The 23,172-nt window shown below is 37.5% G+C and overlaps 1 protein-coding gene across 1 annotated transcript in view; it reads left to right on the top strand.

The window, feature by feature from the left end:
* The window catches only part of LOC102805081 (uncharacterized protein C8orf34 homolog), a 42,026-nt gene extending 19,149 nt beyond the window's left edge, over positions 1-22,877 (top strand). The window contains exons 8-16 of the mRNA XM_085508183.1: positions 649-716; positions 4,022-4,083; positions 13,482-13,653; positions 16,722-16,755; positions 17,187-17,259; positions 19,322-19,430; positions 19,672-19,780; positions 21,703-21,760; positions 21,916-22,877. Of these exons, the coding sequence (XP_085364309.1) occupies positions 649-716; positions 4,022-4,083; positions 13,482-13,653; positions 16,722-16,755; positions 17,187-17,259; positions 19,322-19,430; positions 19,672-19,780; positions 21,703-21,749 (674 nt within the window). The 3' untranslated portion in view covers positions 21,750-21,760; positions 21,916-22,877. The remainder of the gene's footprint in view (positions 1-648; positions 717-4,021; positions 4,084-13,481; positions 13,654-16,721; positions 16,756-17,186; positions 17,260-19,321; positions 19,431-19,671; positions 19,781-21,702; positions 21,761-21,915) is intronic.
* The last annotated feature ends 295 nt before the right edge of the window (positions 22,878-23,172 follow it).

Raw genomic sequence — 23,172 nt, 5'->3', positions numbered from 1 at the left:
CGTTTTTATTCTATCCAATCATGGACAGAAATAACCGAAAAGAAAAAAAAAACAGAAAAATGGTTTGGTTGGAGTGTAAATCTGTGCGTCAAATGAGGTGCATTTGTAAAATCTTTTTACACCCACCCGACAACCAACGTCTATGCAATACTACTGTCCGATTATCAATTTGTATTTAATGGTAAATGTAGTCTGACGCCATGACCAATATTTATCAATTAAGTTTCAGTGGGGGGTAGGGGGGTTTGGAAAAAAACTAAAGGAATTAAGTTTTTTATCTAACATCGATCTTTTGACGTCGTCCCTAAGTTCAATATAAGTTTTTAAATTTTTTTCTGAGCGGGGGCTATGACATGACATGTCATGTCTTGTTTATTATCATTTGTTAAGTTCAACTTCCACATGTAGTTGTCCAAAAAAACAGCGCCACCACAACCTCAGTTGAACTATATTTATGGTTGTCCCAATGTTCAGTCTGTAAATACTGTAAATTTTAGACCTGGTCTTTTTTGTATAATTGTAACATGGTTGGCTATCATTGATATGATTCATGATGTCTTACCTTTTTTGAATTAATTACTGTTAAAAAACAGCACTAATTCTATATTTAATTTGATGCCATTGTTCATCTCAATACTCATTTCCCAGAAAATGTGGATGACCTGTTACGAGAAGGAGTCACCAGTGTGAAAGCCTCTGGTCAGAGAATTAGTAAGGTATGTGTAACCCTATATTTGCTGCAGATAAGTCAAGTGTCATTAGAGGTCGAGGTCACCCATGTTTCAGGTCGATTTAATTTGGTCTCAAAACGTAAAATGAACTGCGTGCTCAAAACTATCAGTTTGACTGCAGAAAAGAACCACAGGAAAAAATGTAATAATGTGGATTCTGTTGACAGTCCTCGTTCACCAAACGTTGAGAAATATCAATGTTGAAAGTCACATATATCTTTGACTTGGGTGGGGATTTATTAAAAAGAATTATTTCTATCATTAGGGGTGTTAGCTTATAGGAGTTTAGAGTCATTCTGATTTTCTTCTTTCGCTATTATTTTTGTCAAATCGTTTGAGAAAACTGCTAAAAGGAATAGTCTGAAATTTTCCGTACTTGATTTTCCTAATGTGATCTGGTGCACCTACTGGCAGTCAAATTGGTTTAAGGAAAAACCAGAAGTTCTCAATTTAACATACTTCTGGGAATCTCAGTGTAGCATCATCAAAACATGCACTACTTAGTATTTATATCACTAATTAAAAGTATGTCACATCACATGAATTATTGCTGTATAAATAATAATCCTCTTCTTCAGAAACACTATCACATTACTCTGAAATTTAGTATACCTCATGTATATGCCAAGTACATTAAAGATTGCAAACTTTTTGACAGTAGCCTCATAGTTCGGCAAATAAAAGGTATACCACTATTTATTGTTTGCTCAAAAACCTGCCACCTATCGACCTCTGCCTACAGTTCAAAATAGTCATTTTGACTGATTGGAGTCCATGGTGGGTAATTGAACGTAGTGAATTTAGGCAGAGGGTTCTTGGAACCCGCCTATTCACATAGTTCATACCCACCATAGACTCTGGGTCCCCCCAACCACCCCACTTTTTCCGTAGCGTTGGCTTAGTCCTCGATGCGGAGAAAGAAGGAACCAGAGTGAAGATAGAGGTAAGATGGCGTCGCCACATTACCTTGGTCACGTGGTTCGTGACGCAAGGGAAAATCTTGGGGTCATGGGGCTTCCCTTGACCTAGATTTATCTCTCCGTCATTGGCAGAATCGCTGATTAATGCCTACAGTTCAAAATAGTCATTTTGACTGACCGGAGTCTATGGTGGGTATGAACTATGTGAGTAGACGAGTTCCGAGAACCCTCTGCCTAATTTTATCCCAAAAATGGCATTACATACTTTTAAATCTTCTTCTTAAAAACCATTAAATCTATTAGTTTGTAATTTGGCATGTAGTGTGTAAAGCGTCCAATTTGGTAGTGATTGGTCACATGGTTTGGCAACAAACAGAGTGGAGTCACTGAAACTGCATTGGACAGAGTGGAGTCACAGACACTGCATTGGACAGAGTGGAGTCACTGACACTGCATTGGACAGAGTGGAGTCACTGACACTGCATTGGACAGAGTGGAGTCACTGACACTGCATTGGACAGAGAGGAGTCACTGACACTGCAATGGACAGAGTAGAGTCACTGACACTGCAATGGACAGAGTGGAGTCACTGACACTGTATTGGACAGAGTGGAGTCACTGACACTGCATTGAACAGAGTGGAGTCACTGTCACTGCATTGAACAGAGTGGAGTCACTGACACTGCATTTGGCAGAGTGGAGTCACTGACACTGCATTGGGCAGTGTGGAGTAACTGACACTGCATTGGACAGAGTGGAGACACTGACACTGCATTGACAGAATGGAGTCACTGACACTGCATTGGACAGAATGGAGTCACTGACACTGCATTGGACAGAGTGGAGTCACTGACACTGCATTGGACAGAGAGAAGTCACTGACACTGCAATGGACAGAGTGGGTCACTGACACTGCAATGGACAGAGTGGAGTCACTGACACTGTAATAGACAGAGTGGAGTCACTGACACTGCAATGGACAGAGTGGAGTCACTGACACTGCATTGAACAAAGTGGAGTCACTGACACTGCATTTGACAGAGTGGAGTCACTGACACTGCATTGGACAGAGTGGAGTCACTGACACTGCATTGGACAGAGTGGAGTCACTGACACTGCATTGAACAGAGTGGAGTCGCTGGCACTGCATTGGACAGAGTGGAGTCACTGACACTGTATTGGACAGAGTGGAGTCACTGACACTGCATTGGACAGAATGGAGTTACTGACACTGCATTGAACAGAGTGGAGTCACTGACACTGCATTGGACAGAGAGGAGTCACTGACACTGCAATGGACAGAGTGGAGTCACTGACACTGCATTGGACAGAGTGGAGTCACTGACACTGCATTGGACAGAGTGGAGTCACTGACACTGCATTGGGCAGTGTGGAGTAACTGCCACTGCATTGGACAGAGTGGAATCACTGACACTGCATTGGACAGAGTGGAGTCACTGACACTGCATTGGACAGAGTGGAGTCACTGACACTGCATTGGACAGAGTGGAGTCACTGACACTGCATTGGACAGAGTGGAGTCACTGACACTGCATTGGACAGAGTGGAGTCACTGACACTGCATTGGACAGAGTGGAGTCACTGACACTGCATTGGACAGTGGAGTATTGGACAGAGTGGAGTCACTGACACTGCAATGGACAGAGTGGAGTCACTGACACTGCATTGGACAGCGTGGAGTCACTGACACTGCATTGGACAGCGTGGAGTCACTGACACTGCATTGAACAGAGTGGAGTCGCTGGCACTGCATTGAACAGAGTGGAGTCACTGACACTGCATTGGGCAGAGTGGAGTCACTGACACTGCATTGGACAGAGTGGAGTCACTGACACTGCATTGGACAGAGTGGAGTCGCTGGCACTGCATTGGACAGAGTGGAGTCGCTGGCACTGCATTGGACAGAGTGGAGTCGCTGGCACTGCATTGAACAGAGTGGAGTCACTGACACTGCATTGGGCAGAGTGGAGTCACTGACACTGCATTGGACAGAGTGGAGTCACTGACACTGCATTGGGCAGAGTGGAGTCACTGACACTGCATTGGACAGAGCGGAGTCACTGATACTGCATTGGACAGAGTGGAGTCACTGATACTGCATTGGACAGAGTGGAGTCACTGACACTGCAGCCCTACAATGCCTAGGTGTATGAATAATAATGCAGATGCAACCAGGTGGCAGTGATTTTGTAGTGGTTTGTTTTTCAGTTACTGTTTTAGAGCCATCCCAACAACAATCTGCCATTTATTAAACCATACTAGTTCATTACTAATAAATTAAACTACACACAAACAAAAGATTGAATCAAAGCTATATTTATGCATTGGTCATTTTATCTGTTATTGTAGACATATCGCCAACCACCAGCTGAACCTCAAGTCAGTGTTAGCATCTGTGCAAGATGTGCCAAGTAAGTTGTATATTTGAATCATGCTTTGAATCATCATAGGTTTTCTGTATAGTTTGGTCATTGTGAATAAGATGAATACTTTCTTTTAAAATGTTCCATAGAGTGAAATAAAGTAAATATTCAATGTGAGTGTCTCCACAGAGGGATGTTATCGGACAGAACAGAATAAAATTGCATATCAGATAGTTTGACATAATATACTCTCAAACTTGTTTTCATTATACATCCTGCCTGATGGTTGTCCGGGTTTATACATAAATATGGATTGTGGGAGGAAATGATTCATGTTATTAAGTCAAGTTTACAATCAAAATTGTTATTGAATTGCTGAAAAAAAATGAGTTGGAGCGGGTATCAAAAATGAGCGTAAACACCACATGAGCATAAGTACTCAAGGTTTTTGGGTAAAATACAACACCACCGTGCCCAAAAAATTAGCAACATGGCATATATTTAGTGTAATAACATACACATTATCTATGTGGCTAGGTGTTGTTTGCATATGTGTTTGTGTGGCAGTTTATTGTTCACATTCGATCAGGTTCAAAAACTGCAGTTATTGTGTTTGTGTAGTAAAGAGACAAGAGAGACTATAAGTGCGTACACAACTCAATATGGATTGTTTATTAAGTAGAATGACATCAAGTGACTATGATACAATCACAATTCATGCTAAAATATACAGAAAGACGTCCTTCATAAAGTTTTTTTTTATTCATATTGTAGAGAAACGCTATAATTGGTTTGTAATGTTGTCAAGCCACTTTGTAGCGAGTGTTCTTGTGACGATCTCTCAAATGGCTTATATAAACTGAATTTGAATTGTTTCTTTACAATAAATATACATGTGTTTAAGGTAGAGATGCAGTTTACCTGACAGCTATTTTAATTAGTTAATTAGGAAACCAAGATGACCTCCCTTGTTCACAAAACTATATATTTTCGGAATTGTATGAATTTTAAAATTTTTTTAGTATTTTTTTTTATGGACACTGTAGTTTGAAATATGCACAAAAATGTGCTTTTTTAAGTCAAAAGTGAGTTAAAAAAAAAGCATCTAAACCATGCTTCTGTTTCCTGTCAAAATTAGTTTACGGGTATATCTGTTTACTATGAAGAAAGTACCGTCTTGAAAACTGTCTACCAGTTGTCAATTTTGCAGGGCAGCAGCTCAAATTTCACTACTTCAAGTTTAGGCTAGTTGTCTGTACAATTGTTGTAACACTGTTCAACCAAAGACAATGCCCTGATGGTGTTTTGAAGTCAAACACATTGTCAATCATTTGTGAAAATTTCAAAACCAAAGATCAAAGCGTCTAGGAGCAATTTTTTTTTAAAGTTCTGGGATGTGCACTAAAAAGAAGCTGAGATAATTGCTAATTTGCATAACAATTCACTCAGTAAGAAGTTTGCTAATGCTCATAATTAAAATGGCTGTAACAGTTCCAAATTTAAATGTATTATTGTTTTGTAAAAAGTTAAATATAGTGCATAATATGGAGATCTCGTCATTTCTTTTTTTCACCATGTTTCTTTTTTATTATTTATGTACAGCCTTGCTAAATGTTGCTAAGCATTCAAAAGAGAGAATGTTCGAACCTGTTATCTATATTTTAAAATCGTTTTTTGAGTATGTTCCACTATTCAAAATTCTACAAAATTTTAGCCAAGACTGTTTGGATAATAAAAAGCAAAAAAAAATAAATTCACTCCCAAGTGCCCACGAACCTGCATCTCTACCTTAAGAGTAAAATCAGACATGTAATCGACTTCTAACAACTACATCTTGGTAAATAATGCTCTGAATACAGTAAATCATTGTCTAAAAATGAAAAACTGTAACACACAATAAACAACAACAGATATGAATAAATAAGAAAACACATACCGAGAAAGGCATCCAAGATATATTTATTTATTATTTATTTATTTATTATTTTATTTCCATTTCTCTAAAGAAATATACCCCACTAACCTGGGGGAACAGGTTACAATGCGAAAGTTACAGGCGTGACTTTAATCGCCTCAATAAAATAAAGTATTATATATATATACACATACACACACATATACAACTCATCTATTGGAGAACTCACACTAACAAATTATATCTAATCTGAAAAGCTGTGTATACAAATCTTGCAATACTTTGGATGATTTCATGGTTATCCTGAGAAAAAATATATGTAAGTTTACGGATAGGCGAAAGGAACTCGAATTGTGGTTCAATGCAGTTAATTTGATCAAAAAGCAGTTTTCGAATATGGTTATATGCTGGACATACTACCAGAAAATGAGTTTCATCTTCAACAGCATCTATACATATTTGGCAGGTTCTATTTTCCACTGGAGTTCCATAATATCTACCGGTCTCAATGTGTAACTTATGATTAGAGCACCAGAGTTTAGTTAAAGCTTGTCTGTACAGGGGAACACGAACGATATCCAAATAACTCTCATAAAAAATATTTGTTTTAAATTGACGAAACGTTCGTAACTTATTTCTACTGTTTGGGGATCTACGAACATCGTCAAATAAAGCATCTTTCCAACTTTTGAAATAAAAATCTCTCTCTTTCTTTCCAATTAACAACGTTGTTTCATCGATAATTTGGGAGATAAACCTCTTCTCCCAAACAGTATGCATATTGTGTTTAATTAATAATTTCTTAATAGCTAAAGCAAAACATGGTTTTCCTATCTGTGCCATTTTTCCAGACTCTCTATAGGCTTTGTAAACAAGTCGATTAGATGACATTTTCAGAATACGTTTCCAAAATTTAATACGGATTAGATTTCTGCCAATACTAAGTGGATACCGTCTGAGTTCACCCATAACTGCACTATTGGTTGTATTTTGCCCCACACCTAATATATATTTACACCACTTTAACTGAACATTTTCAATTGGTTTACAATACCGATTTCCTCTAACTGCCGCTCCATAGTTTAAAATTGGTTTAATTTTTGAATCAAATATTTTTTGAAGAAATTTTGGTGAAATCTCGTTACCAATTCCTTTCCTGACCGCGTACGCTGCCTTTGAAGCTTTTCCGGCCAAAATTGCACATGCCAACTTAAATGAACCATTTTCGGCAAAGAAAACGCCTAGATATGTATAATTTACAACAATATCAATTTGATTTCCAAATAATTTAAAATCCAAGTTATCGTCATCACAGTCAACAATATCCTTATTGAAAATAATAATTTCAGTTTTAGTGGTGTTTACAAACATTTTCCACGTATAACAATAAAATTGGAATCTGGCAAGTAACAACTGTAAACCCGAAGCACTATCAGATACAATAACGGTGTCGTCGGCATACATAAGACATGTTAGTGGATAATCATCCAATTCAACCCCATTAAATGGTGCTTTATTCAAAGCCATTTCTAAATCGTTTAGAAAAAATGCAAATAAAATTGGGCTTAATATGCCCCCTTGTTGTACCCCAATCTCAAATGTAAATGTTTTTGTGTAACCATGCGGTAATTTTACACAATAATTAACCACACTGTACATACTCTGCAAAAGATTGACTATTTTACAACTAAAGTTTACTCTAACAAGCTTTAAAAATAAACTAGCTCGGTCAACATAGTCAAACGCTTTTTTATAGTCTACAAAACAAACGTATAATCTCTTTCTAGTGGCTCTATATTTCTCAATTAGCGTTGACAGGATAAAAATATTGTCTTCAGTGCTGTGATTTGCCCGGAAGCCTGCCTGATTATCACTGAGAATATTATTTGTATCAAGCCATTTCACTATTCTTTCGTTAATAATAATTGTAAAAAGCTTACCGAAACAACTCAATAGGGAAATGCCACGATAATTAGCGGGGTCGTGTATGTTACCTTTCTTTAAAATTGGACAAATCAGTGACTTTGACAAAGTCTCTGGGAAATGCCCACTATTCAAAATCAAATTAAAGACCTTTGTATAACACTTGATAAGATCTTGATTACTATTTTTGAATAACTCATTTCTAAGGCCATCAAACCCGGGTTGTTTTTTCATTTTTAATTTATTTATTGCAGCTGTCACTTCCTCCGTACTAATCTCCATATCAAGTTGTACAGTATCAATATAATCTTGTCGTGTATTATCATGAGTGGGAATTTCAGAGCCCACTGTCTCGGACACTGGCGCTTTACTCACACGCTCAAAATAATTAAACCAATCTGTGTTCGAAATATTTGGGTTTGTCCCATTTTCTGACTGGGTAAGCCTCTGAAATTTACCCCAAAATGAATAATCTTTTGAAAAACAACTTGATTCTAAATCAGTAATTTGTTTTTTTCGGTATTCCCGCTTCTTCCGTTTCAGCATTTCCTTATAAACACGTTTTGTATTCGTCAAAGTACAGTATACCGTTCGATTTGTCGGATCCCTATTTATTTGTTTATAAAGTTCGTTGCCCTCGCTTCTCATTTCCTTGCACTCAATGTCAAACCAAGGTTTCTTTATATTTATTTTTCCCCCACGCCTTTTTCTAAAATGTTTTTTCTCTATCATTGCGGTTTTCGAAACTTTGTGTAAGATATTCTCGATATCACACAGTGTCAATTCAACCCCATTTTTGTCAATATTATAATTATTTTTTTTGAATTCATTAATCTCAGCCGTTATTGCTGGTGTAATATATGTTTCGATAAAATCTGCCCGACTTTCACCCCTCAAGTCATACATTATCGTCGTATGGCTTTCAGCATCGAACACGTTTCTATCCTGATACTTATTTCCGATTTCCTGTTCAGAAAATTCACAAAATACCACCGTTAATATTAAAGGTGAATGGTCAGAATGCCGTGGGATATCACCGACCTTAAAGTCTTTCAAAAAATCACCTGTTAACATCGAATCAGAAACCATCACGTAATCAACTGTACTGACACCTAATGCTATTACGTATTTGGAAACATGTGTATTTCCCCGGTATGTCTGTACCAAATCTTCCATTCAAAATTCTCATTCTAGTACTAATACACATATCTACCAATAATTCACCATATTTATTAATTACTTTGTCACTATTGTGACGCAATTCAATTGGGTCATCAGTGACGTAATCGTCCGGCAATGGTAAATGATTTGTTCCATCTAATTTAACATAATCACACATGGCATTCATGTCCTGGCATTCATGTCCCCACAAATGATTTCGTCACCCTGATCATTGTATTTACATAGTTGTTGTTCAATTGAGCCAAATGGTGTAATATTGTCATTCCTAAGTACGTTACCTGTTGAGTTTTCAGGTACGATGTAGGTGAAGCAAATAAACAAATCTCTAGTTCTCCTGCTTTTTTGTGCCGAAATTCTAAACCAAATTAAATCATCGTTACTTTCCACTAATTCCATTAGATTTGCAAACTCTAGTCGAATCAAAATGAGAAAACCTCCCGCTTCCCTCCTAGCCCTTTTGTGTTTCCTACTCCTATGAAAAGTGTAGGTCATGTACCCATTTATATCGACCTGCTTTTCTCTAGGTAGCCAAGTTTTACTTAAACATAAACAATCATATGCAGCTATACAACTTAAAAACTCGTCATCCTGAGTTTTATCACCTAGCCCATGTACATTCCAATACCCGATTCGTAATTCAAAATCGTTATGTACGTACGTATGAGTCCCCCTTACGTTCTATTCATCGTTCTTCTCAGTTTCTTTATTCCTTCCATTTTGTACTTTGTTATAAATATTACCATCAATATACAATTTGTCGGCGACGAGAAATGCTCTTTTATTATCACGACGGGCATGTTTAAGCAATGGCATCAATTCACGTCGTTTTTGTAAAACTCCCTGGCTGTAGTCTTCTCTTACCGAATACGCAGTATCCTTCAGATTTCCCGCTGATTTTCTAACTTTCTCGCGATCTTTATATCTAACAAATCGTGCAATTATTCCTCTCGGTCTATCACTACTGCGTTTGCCATGTAGCCGATGAACCCGTTGAAATTCAATTGCCATGGTGTCTGGCTCAGGTATTTTTGGCTCGTCACGTATAAATTTCCTTAGTACCATTTCTGTATCCTCACCTGGTTGCTCACCTATTCCATAAAATCGTAAGTTTTCACATCTAATATAGTTATCAAGTTCGTCATTACGATAATTGACCTTTCTTAACTCACGTGTTGTTTCGTCGGGTTTCTTTTTTAACACCTGGATATCGTTCTGACTAAATTCCAACGAAGCCACCACGTCATCAATTCGTTTGTCAAGTTTTCCTAAATCGTTGGCAATACGTTTTACCTCAATTTCTATATTATCCAGTTTATCCAGTTGGTCCAGTTTAGACAATATTGTATCCAATTTAGGTTCATGTTGAGTTCTATCAGTTGCTTCAGTCTGAGTAGTTACGTAATCATCGTCTTCTCTTTACCAGCACCGCCATTGTCTGTACGTGGTCAAAGACCATCGCAATTGCTTTGCTTACCTTGTCCTGGCATGGTCAAAATGAACGGTTCCCAGTCAAATTTGGTCTGAAGAGCTGCGTTACAACTTCATATATCTTTATGACCACAACTACGACAAAACTATAACGAACAAACCTAAAATCCAAATATCAATGCAGAGACAACTCGAGACACATCCGCACGTCACGTTATAATATGTAAATATATATAGGTATATGTCTAGATGCTGTTTGTATATGTATCTAAAGAACCACTCATTGGATTTTGATGAAACTTGGCACACAGATGTTCCAAACTAATGCGCAGATTTGATTAGTTTTGGGTACAAAATCTGTGCAATATTAATTACCTAATTTGCATAATGATTAATCAATTTTCGGCTTGTCCACTGATATCTCAAGTACTAATCATCACATTTCAATAAAACTTGGTACATAGATGTCATAGGACACTGCACAAACCTGATAGTTTTTAGGGTAATATCAGTATATATTAATTAGCTAATTTGCATAATTAATTAATTTTCAGCTTTTGATATTTCAAGTAGTAATCATCACATTTCAATGACACTTGATACATAGATGTCATAGGACACAGCACAGACCTGATAGTTTTTAGGGTAATATGAGTACATATTAATTACCTAATTTGCATAATTAATTAATTTTCAGCTTTTGATATTTCAAGTAGTAATCATCACATTTCAATGACACTTGGTACATAAATGTTATAGGACACTGCACAGACCTGATAGTTTTTGGGGTAATACGAGTACATATTAATTACCTAATTAGCATAATTAATTAATTTTCAGCTTTTGATATTTCAAGTAGTAATCATCACATTTCAATGAAATTTGGTACATAGATGTCATAGGACACTGCACAGACCTGCTAGTTTTTAGGGTAATATCAGTATATATTAATTAGCTAATTTGCATAATTAATTAATTTTCAGCTTTTGATATTTCAAGTAGTACGGTAATCACATTTCAATGAAATTTGGTACATAGATGTCATAGGACACTGCACAGACCTGACAGTTTTTAGGGTAGTATCAGTATATATTAATTAGCTAATTTGCATAATTAATTAATTTTCAGCTTTTGATATTTCAAGTAGTAGTCATCATATTTCAATGAGACTTGCTACATAGATCTTCCAGGATTATGCAGACACCTGATTAGTTTTAATTGGATATTAATTACCTAATTTGCATAATGTTCCACTGATATATAAAGAACCACAAATTGGATTTTAATGAAACATTTAAAGAGAACTATGCAGAAACCCAATTAGTTTTTGGTAAATATTTATGCTTATTAATCACCTAATTAACATAATTAATTAACACTGATATCTCAATTACTGATCATCACATTTGAATAAAATTTGGTACATAAATGCTCTAGGACAATAGACAGGCCTGATTAATTTTGATTAATATTAATTCTCTAATTAGCATAATAATTCATATTTTTTTTTGTTCTGTTCTGTTCATATTAGTTACCTGATTTACATAATTAGTTTTCAGCTTTTCCATCAATATCTCATGTACAAGTAATTTTGAATTAATTTTTAATGTGTCTTCAATACTCTCAGCACATGGGAGTTCTTTCTAAGCTTTCTTTGATGGATTTTGGCATTCCTATGATGTATTCCTGGGAGGAAAAGATGTATACCAACAAGGTTTTTACAAGGATACTGCAAGGTTTTCACTCAGACACTACATGGTTGCATCGACCTCTGCTGCGCATCGATACTTGCGCTGTACAGCAACCTATAATTCAGGATTCAGAGAGGGAGCTGCAGCCAACCACACTGTTCACTAGCCAGTCTGTACCTTTGGTAGCAAAGGGTGTCAGATAAGGTTAAATCTAAAATCTGGGCAGGTGATTATATTGATTTCGCTACTCTGCTTAGTAATCCCTCCCTGGTACACCGTTGCATTATCTGATGGTGTGGGTAGGCCTCAGCTTTGTCTTGAGCCCGCTGCTAGTACTAAGAAAATTACGTCAATTGAGCAGTGGATTTCTGCATTTAACATCTTTGTAGCAGTGTATACTTTAAAAAAGCCTGAGGATATTTCAGGTTTTATGAAATATGGAGAGGTGGTGCGTGACCTGGCAGCCAAAAAGGCTGGCTGGATGTTTTATGATGAGCAATTTCGCTTTCTGAAGCACTCAACTCCACTACCCTGGGACCAGACACATTGGGAATTGTGGTTACCAGCATTACATTTCGTATAGGAGCAGCCTCACAAGCTGCTTCAGATGGGTAATGTCCGATGCTCAGATCCGTGTTTTAGGTAGATGGAAGTCAGATGCATTCAAGGGATATATTAGGCAACCAGCAGTATGGTAACATGTTTACAGAAATAGACAAAACATGTTTTGCACTTGAATATAGGTCAGGCAGGGGCCGTTATATATGGGTGCCTTACATTGTTCTGTTTTTCCTTCTATTCGATATAGGTCAGCCAGGGGCCGCTGTATTCGGATTCAAGCAATTTAGTTAGTGTTCACTTAAGTAATGTACTTTCATAAGGATTTACCTCTGCTTCTGGTTATTTTGGGTGGGGCGGCCACACAATAAAGTGGCTTGTGGCGTTTCTGGGGCCCACACCTTTGTGGGAGATTACTTTGTGCTTAATTTTCACTGATTTATTGTTTTGAAAGTTTTCCTCGCCAGTTGACCTTTGACCTCCTTGGAGGTTTTTCTGTTGTAATCTTTCAGTTTGAGGAAACTGCCTAGGGATTTTTTAAGGTTTACAAGCTTCTCATTTTTCAATAAATGTCAAGAATACTTGGCCTTTCATTCCATCTCATTTGTGTTATTGTCGTCTATCTCCCACAAACAGAGCAAAATGACCAGAAGTGGTTCAGTTTGAGTGCAGGGATATAAAAGTATATATTACAAATATTTTTTGTAAGAGTCTACCAATACTCAAAATATAAATTGGTTACATTGTAGAATAATTGGTACTGGTCAGCCAAGTGAGCCAGCGCATGATTTTCAGACTTCTCAGAGCTATGGTGAGTTTACAGATTACGATGATAATCAGAGTGATTACCCATCTGCTAGACATTTTGCACCTATCAACACAGATGATGAATTTGAAAGTGTCTCTCAGGTTCACAGTCCGGTAAGTATTACTAGCTTCAGATGAGCTCTTGCGTCGAGTGACGTTAGAACATTCAGAATCATATGACACTTTCTGGTCATTATTACCAGTACTTTATTTACAACTATTTTTTCTAATTTCTTTCTTTATTTCTGACTTCTCAGAAATTATACAGTATGAGTGATATTTTGTTCAAAATCGGCTTTGTTTGAGTAATATATATATAAATACATTTAAAACAAATACTAGTAATAAAAAATTATTTGGATATAAACACTTTGAGTGCCATTGTCAACTTTTTTCACCATCTACAAAATGATTTTGTACAGTATCTATACCACATGAAATGTTAAAAATTGACAAACCATTTGATCAGAAACTAAAAATATCTGAAACTGTGTGTGGTCCAAAATGATGATGGAATTTAGAGATGATATTACAAAATGTGAAAATATATACACTGAATTTTAGGCTTAATAACTTGTGCTGAACACTGAGATAGACTACCAGTTAAAACAACATGTGAATATTCAATGCTTGTTTATTATTTTATTAGCTCTGCTGTATAACACAATGCTAACAGTATGAATGATTGTACTCTCTCTGTCTGGCATCTGCTATTTTTGACTTGAAAAACTACCTGCCCAACTACTCTGATATTTATTTTGTGATAGTGGCAGTCTTACCCATGGCTAACCTCATTTCCTGTGCTAAACACCAGCAAGCCCTAACAGACTTACCCATGGCTAACCTCATTTCCTGTGCTAAACACCAGCAAGCCGTAACAGACTTACCCATGGCTAACCTCATTTCCTGTGCTAAACACCAGCAAGCCCTGACAGACTTACCCATGGCTAACCTCATTTCCTGTGCTAAACACCAGCAAGCCCTGACAGACTTACCCATGGCTAACCTCATTTCCTGTGCTAAACACCAGCAAGCCCTGACAGACTTACCCATGGCTAACCTCATTTCCTGTGCTAAACACCAGCAAGCCCTAACAGACTTACCCATGGCTAACCTCATTTCCTGTGCTAAACACCAGCAAGCCCTGACAGACTTACCCATGGCTAACCTCATTTCCTGTGCTAAACACCAGCAAGCCCTAACAGACTTACCCATGGCTAACCTCATTTCCTGTGCTAAACACCAGCAAGCCCTAACAGACTTACCCATGGCTAACCTCATTTCCTGTGCTAAACACCAGCAAGCCCTAACAGACTTACCCATGGCTAACCTCATTTCCTGTGCTAAACACCAGCAAGCCCTGACAGACTTACCCATGGCTAACCTCATTTCCTGTGCTAAACACCAGCAAGCCCTGACAGACTTACCCATGGCTAACCTCATTTCCTGTGCTAAACACCAGCAAGCCCTGACAGACTTACCCATGGCTAACCTCATTTCCTGTGCTAAACACCAGCAAGCCCTGACAGACTTACCCATGGCTAACCTCATTTCCTGTGCTAAACACCAGCAAGCCCTGACAGACTTACCCATGGCTAACCTCATTTCCTGTGCTAAACACCAGCAAGCCCTGACAGACTTACCCATGGCTAACCTCATTTCCTGTGCTTAACACCAGCAAGCCCTAACAGACTTACCCATGGCTAACCTCATTTCCTGTGCTAAACACCAGCAAGCCCTGACAGACTTACCCATGGCTAACCTCATTTCCTGTGCTAAACACCAGCAAGCCCTGACAGACTTACCCATGGCTAACCTCATTTCCTGTGTTAAACACCAGCAAGCCCTGACAGACTTACCCATGGCTAACCTCATTTCCTGTGCTAAACACCAGCAAGCCCTGACAGACTTACCCATGGCTAACCTCATTTCCTGTGCTAAACACCAGCAAGCCCTGACAGACTTACCCATGGCTAACCTCATTTCCTGTGCTAAACACCAGCAAGCCCTGACAGACTTACCCATGGCTAACCTCATTTCCTGTGCTAAACACCAGCAAGCCCTGACAGACTTACCCATGGCTAACCTCATTTCCTGTGCTAAACACCAGCAAGCCCTGAAAGACTTACCCATGGCTAACCTCATTTCCTGTGCTAAACACCAGCAAGCCCTAACAGACTTACCCATGGCTAACCTCATTTCCTGTGCTAAACACCAGCAAGCCCTGACAGACTTACCCATGGCTAACCTCATTTCCTGTGCTAAACACCAGCAAGCCCTAACAGACTTACCCATGGCTAACCTCATTTCCTGTGCTAAACACCAGCAAGCCCTAACAGACTTACCCATGGCTAACCTCATTTCCTGTGCTAAACACCAGCAAGCCCTAACAGACTTACCCATGGCTAACCTCATTTCCTGTGCTAAACACCAGCAAGCCCTGACAGACTTACCCATGGCTAACCTCATTTCCTGTGCTAAACACCAGCAAGCCCTGACAGACTTACCCATGGCTAACCTCATTTCCTGTGCTAAACACCAGCAAGCCCTGACAGACTTACCCATGGCTAACCTCATTTCCTGTGCTAAACACCAGCAAGCCCTGACAGACTTACCCATGGCTAACCTCATTTCCTGTGCTAAACACCAGCAAGCCCTGACAGACTTACCCATGGCTAACCTCATTTCCTGTGCTAAACACCAGCAAGCCCTGACAGACTTACCCATGGCTAACCTCATTTCCTGTGCTTAACACCAGCAAGCCCTAACAGACTTACCCATGGCTAACCTCATTTCCTGTGCTAAACACCAGCAAGCCCTGACAGACTTACCCATGGCTAACCTCATTTCCTGTGCTAAACACCAGCAAGCCCTGACAGACTTACCCATGGCTAACCTCATTTCCTGTGTTAAACACCAGCAAGCCCTGACAGACTTACCCATGGCTAACCTCATTTCCTGTGCTAAACACCAGCAAGCCCTGACAGACTTACCCATGGCTAACCTCATTTCCTGTGCTAAACACCAGCAAGCCCTGACAGACTTACCCATGGCTAACCTCATTTCCTGTATTTTTCATTATACATATTACATGGATGAAATGATATATGACAATGGTACAGTGGCCTTTCTTGTTGTTGTTTATTTATTTATATTCATCTGATCATTTTCTTTCATTACAGCGTCGTCCAGTGTGGCATGATGATGATGACAACTGTAAGTATATACTATAAATGGTCAACTGGCAGAAACTTTGTGTTATCAAATACAGTTGTAGAGCCATATCTCTGACATGCCTTGATTGATTGCATCTAGTTTACATCTACAATATACATCGTGTCACACATATTGATATACACTCATTTCAAGTTCAGATTTAAAATTTCTTTGATTCAAACTTGTTTACAAGCTTTCTGACTGATACATGAATCTCAAGAGCTACAAAATTTCACTGAAATATGGTACTTGAACCTGCTTGATTAGTTTTAATTTGAATTGTGATTAGACAATTCTGCCAAATACATGGACTTATGTGTTTTTACTGTACAGTCATCACAGTAGCACACACAGAACCAATGTTTTAATTGAGGTTAAAGATGCACTGTTTTAAAAATAAGAAATTAATAGTAATGGATTTTCTCAATTAGTTCAACCGATGAGTGATGCATATGGGTCTCGACAGTACAATGTGTCACCTCAGAGAAGAAGACTTAAAGATGGGTAAGTTGTTTGGGTTAATCATGAGTGAATTTGCAGATTAATTAAACATGTTGATATTGTCACAAAATTATGCAATTGTCACTATTGCTACGTTCACAACACCATTTTATTAGAGCCCTAAGACTTGAGCCAGCAAAAATGGCTGTGTATACGCGTTGGACTCGAGCCGGCTCGAGCCAAGTTCAGCTCCACTATACCCTCAAGGTTGAACTCCGATAAGGTTGAGCCCCCGTCATGGCCCCGAATGTGTATACGCGGTATGGCCCTACTATCGGAGCGCAAATCACGCCGTCAAACGTCTTCTTCAAGTAACCTCTCATTTCAATTATGGCGAAGACAACATCTTTCGTAATTTCACGCAATTTCCAGCTTGACGAAGAGATATGTACCCTAATATCTATTTGACAGAGTAAAGAATTACTGCGATAGATCACAGTCCCTCTATCTAGAGGGAAACAGAAAAATGGCGTACGAAATTATGCGACAAAAACTTGAAAGAACGCCAGAACAGATCCAATGGAAATTGAATAAACTTTTTAAAGACACCTAAGATAAAAATCACAGAAGCGATCACGGTATGGTGACGTGTTCCTAGTAGGTTAGATATCACAACAGTTACAAAATGGTAATTTTGCATGACGAATAGACTGTTACAATAACACATTTTAGTTTCCTGTTTATTCGAGGTAATAGTACCTAAATCATAACACCAGTGCATTATATTTTCTACCTCCATGCTCAGACTCGTTACTGTTTTTTCTCCCAGCTCAACAGCATTGTGCCGTGTAAAGAAACAACACAAACTTGACACCAAAATCGTTTTCAGCCCTCAGTCCTGTTTTTTTTCTCTTACTAATTATTTGAGAGCACTGTTCCGTTGGCAGATCTCGGCTCTCGTTCGACCCTCCATTGTGTGAACGCATTGGAGATAATCTCCTGTTAATCTGTGGGAAGAGTAGTAGTTGGACTCCCATAGAATGCTGCCATGTGAACATACCATATATATGAACAGAATTTTTCTAGGAGGATTAACATTCCGAAATCTTTAATCTCAATGACAAGTTGTGTGAATTTGGATTTCTGTTTAAATCTAACACTGAACATGTGTTATCAAAATTCATGATTTTAAATCACTCACAACAAACATAATTTTAAATTGCACACAACATGTTAGTAAGCAAATCTGTGCTTGACAAGGGTGCCATCATGACAGAAACACACTCTCTCAAAAATTTGTCAATTGTCTAAGGCCATGGAATTTTTCAGTGGAATAACTGTCCAAATTTGAGCAAAATGTTGTCAATAACCATAAATAGGCTGAATCTTAATAATTACAATGCTGAGTGGTCTTGGAAATTTGTCACTGAATATTCATAAAAAGATGATGAAATTAACATTTATAGCCTTCTAACTTATGTGGGCCTTGGCATACATAGTTGTGATACTGTCACATGTCTCATAAGCAATGTGAGCTGAAACAGCAAACTGCATATGAAATAATGTGTGTTCATGAATTCATGAGTAAATGTACACACACTTTCATAGAATTTGAGTAAATTGTGGTTGATGATAATCTTTGATTTTTATCATGGTTAGAGAGGTTAATATGACCGATGAGAGCGCTAATCACAAATAATTAGACAAATTCCCTGTTAAAAAATGAGGCTCAACAAATACAAAATAATGTTAAAACACTTTTTAAAGTAAATTTCCCAGTTTATCATCAGTATATGAATATTATTTTTACAATAATAGAAGGACATTTGGACTAGCTACTTTACAAATGTCAATGACATGACTGGCTTAGAATAGTATTGGGCCAGCAGGTTAGCATAAATTTCACACACTGCATCAAATGCATGTTTTACACACAACTAACACATGTTTTTCATTTTTGAAAATAACAACTTTACCCTCCATCCCCACCCATAGTTTAGAGGTACCTACAGTCAAGTTTGTCAGATGATTCACCTGTCTGTTGTGGGATGGTGACTTGCTGACATGCCAGTCTATATACATACATGTAACTAAATGTTTTAATAATTCAATTGTCTTTTATTAGTGATTACATAACAGATACAGATGATACCGTGAATGGTCCTAGACAGTATGCCCCTTTAGATGGTGCTAATACAGCATGGGCCCCAAGAACATATCGTTCTGACACTGAAGTAAGTCAACCTGTTATTAGTCCTTGTTAAGGTGAAGTCAAAAACAAAGACTTGTGATTTTACTGTATCTCAAACATGCCTGAACGGATTATATTCAAATTCCATACATTTATCACGCATCTTGAGATACATACGTACATCCATTGTTTTGCAATCTGATTCAAGAAGGCTGAATGTGGCCATTTTTGTGTTTTGTTAATTGACCAAGGAATAAATAAATAATTTTTCTTTTTTGTTTTAGGATAATGGTAGATTAGTGAAATCTGATCAGTTATTACATGAAAAGGGTAGATCATGGCAGACTCCTATATCAGATGATGAGGAGAGTATTGACTGGGATAGAAACAGAGGTAAAACATTGATGATGTAGTGAGTGGTAAAACAGTGATGATGTAGTAGTGAGTGGTAAAACAGTGAAAGAAGACATCGCTGTTCAAAATCAACGTACACGTGTGACATCGGCCTAACGTGTTTTTGTTTTAAACTTCTCCGATTGACATTCTGGTAACAAACAAACCAGATCGGAATATGTCGTACATCAAGATAATGTAGATTGCCTATTAGAATGGAAAATGAGTATTAATTAGCTCATGAATATTAACAACCTCATGATCATTAATTAGCGCCCGGCACTCAAAACGGGCTGGGCAGAATCCTGAAACATTGATGTGATGATTGGTAAAATATTGATGATGTAGTGAGTGGCAAAACAGTGATGATGTAATGAGTGGTGAAACGGTGATGATGTAATGAATGGTGAAACAGTGATGATGTAATGAATGGTGAAACAGTGATGATGTAACGGGTGGTGAAACATTGATGATGTAGTGAGTGGTGAAACATTGATGATGTAGTGAGTGGTGAAACATTGATGATGTAATGAATGGTAAAACAGTGATGATGTAATGGGTGGTGAGACAGTGATGATGTAATGAGTGGTGGAACAATGATGATGTAATGAATGGTGAAACAGTGATGATGTAGTGAATGGTAAAACATTGATGATGTAGTGAATGGTAAAACATTGATGTAGTGAGTGATGAAACATTGATGATGTAATGAGTGGTGGAACAATGATGATGTAATGAATGGTGAAACAGTGATGATGTAGTGAATGGTAAAACATTGATGTAGTGAGTGATGAATCATTGATGATGTGGTGAGTGGTGAAACAGTGATGATGTAGTGAGTGGTGAAACATTGATGATGTAACGGGTGGTGAAACATTGATGATGTAGTGAGTGGTGAAACATTGATGATGTAGTGAGTGGTGAAACATTGATGATGTAATGAATGGTAAAACAGTGATGATGTAATGGGTGGTGAGACAGTGATGATGTAATGAGTGGTGGAACAATGATGATGTAATGAATGGTGAAACAGTGATGATGTAGTGAATGGTAAAACATTGATGATGTAGTGAATGGTAAAACATTGATGTAGTGAGTGATGATACATTGATGATGTAATGAGTGGTGGAACAATGATGTAATGAATGGTGAAACAGTGATGATGTAGTGAATGGTAAAACATTGATGTAGTGAGTGATGAATCATTGATGATGTGGTGAGTGGTGAAACAGTGATGATGTAGTGAGTGGTGAAACATTGATGATGTAATGAATGGTGAAACAGTGATGATGTAATGGGTGGTGAAACAGTGATGATGTAATGGGTGGTGAAACATTGATGATGTAGTGAGTGGTGAAACATTGATGATGTAGTGAGTGGTGAAACATTGATGATGTAATGAATGGTAAAACAGTGATGATGTAATGGGTGGTGAGACAGTGATGATGTAATGAGTGGTGGAACAATGATGATGTAATGAATGGTGAAACAGTGATGATGTAGTGAATGGTAAAACATTGATGATGTAGTGAATGGTAAAACATTGATGTAGTGAGTGATGAAACATTGATGATGTAATGAGTGGTGGAACAATGATGATGTAATGAATGGTGAAACAGTGATGATGTAGTGAATGGTAAAACATTGATGTAGTGAGTGATGAATCATTGATGATGTGGTGAGTGGTGAAACAGTGATGATGTAGTGAGTGGTGAAACATTGATGATGTAATGAATGGTGAAACAGTGATGATGTAATGGGTGGTGAAACAGTGATGATGTAATGGGTGGTGAAACATTGATGATGTAATGAATGGTGAAACAGTGATGATGTAATGGGTGGTGAACACTGCTTTGTAAAACACAATGCCTATGTACTTATTTATGCAGTTACATAATTGTTATGCTTTATTTGTATTCTAGTTGGAAATTCCACTAGATTTCAAAAATATGGTGGCAATAAATGGTAGCACACTGCAAGGTAAATACTCCTTACTTATCATTATGTGGATGCAAATCTAATATATCAGGCCATGTAACATGTGTATTGCAATCTAAGACATCAGGCCATGTAACATGTGTGTGATATGTTCAGAAGATCTACAGTGTGATGCAATAACTGTTTTTTTTTCACAGTGGAAAAATGCTGACTGCATCAGATGAAAATGAATACCAGCATAAAAGTTGCTATGGTAACTGAAGATGTATACATAATTAGTTTCTCATTGCACACAGTCATGACATAAGTGGTAATGAATAATTTAAGCAGCTCTCAGTAGATTTCAAGTTTTTGTCATGTAATTTCTTGTGATATGTTGGATCACATGGTCACCCTAGTTACAAAACATCATCTTTTATTTTTATTCCTATTAAAATTAAAACTTCCCTATATCTCAGGAACATGTAGAGGCCGCTTTACTTTTAAAGAAAATAAAAATTTTGTGATTTTATTTGTTACTTATATAGATATCAAATTCTATTGAATTTTAGTCATATTTATTTAGTATTTTTAATAATTATGTGGTTGATCAATTGTGTAAATCTGGTGTAGCTTACGAAAGGAGCACTACTTTATTTTATCAAGTAGGTTACAATTTTTCACTTACTGAACACAACATGTTTGTATTATATATAGAAGATAATATTTGGTAATCGTAGTCCTAAATAACTATTAAAAATAGCTAGACGTTTCGAGCAATGGCTCTTTATCGATAGCATAGGTTAGAATGTTTGTATTATCATTTTTATATTTTCAGTGTATACATACATGTACAATACAAGATCACGATTTCATCACTCGGCAGATTTTCCAATTATAGTTTAAATCATTGATTCATTTTTTATTAAGATGTATATTTCAGTATTACAAATGTTGGTTACCAACTATTTTTATAACTGACTTTTTTTCAACTGTTAAATTTTAAATGTCAGATTAATGTAATTTTACAGATATAGTAAAGAAAATCAAATTAATATTAGCCTGTGCAGTGTGACAGCTATGAAGACATGACAGTGCTTTGGAACCAACCAGGAAATGGCAGACATGATTTTGATGTACAAGATATTTTGATAAATAAACTACTCTCACACTATACAAATATTGTTCAATTTTTCCAAATGCATATAGAACATACCGGTAATCTGATGAAGATCATTGACCATGAGAACTTACTTGGTTTTGTTGGCTCAACAGACCATAGGTCCGCTGAGCCTATGGGATGAGTTTCTGTCCTGCGTCTGTCGTCCGTCTATCTATCAATCTATCTGTCTGTGCACGACTCAAAAACTGCCGAACCGTTTGACTCGATTTTTGGTGTGTGGATGCCTTGATGAATGTAGATGGTAATTTGTTCATGTGAATTCGATCTGCCAAAAATTATGCAAATTAGCCCC

This window comes from Saccoglossus kowalevskii, chromosome 14, assembly GCF_978046115.1.
Source record: "Saccoglossus kowalevskii chromosome 14, keSacKowa6.1, whole genome shotgun sequence".
In the NCBI taxonomy this organism is placed as follows: Eukaryota; Metazoa; Hemichordata; class Enteropneusta; family Harrimaniidae; genus Saccoglossus; species Saccoglossus kowalevskii.
Note: the sequence above shows the minus strand (reverse complement) of the source record. Positions and strands in the feature narration are given on the sequence as shown.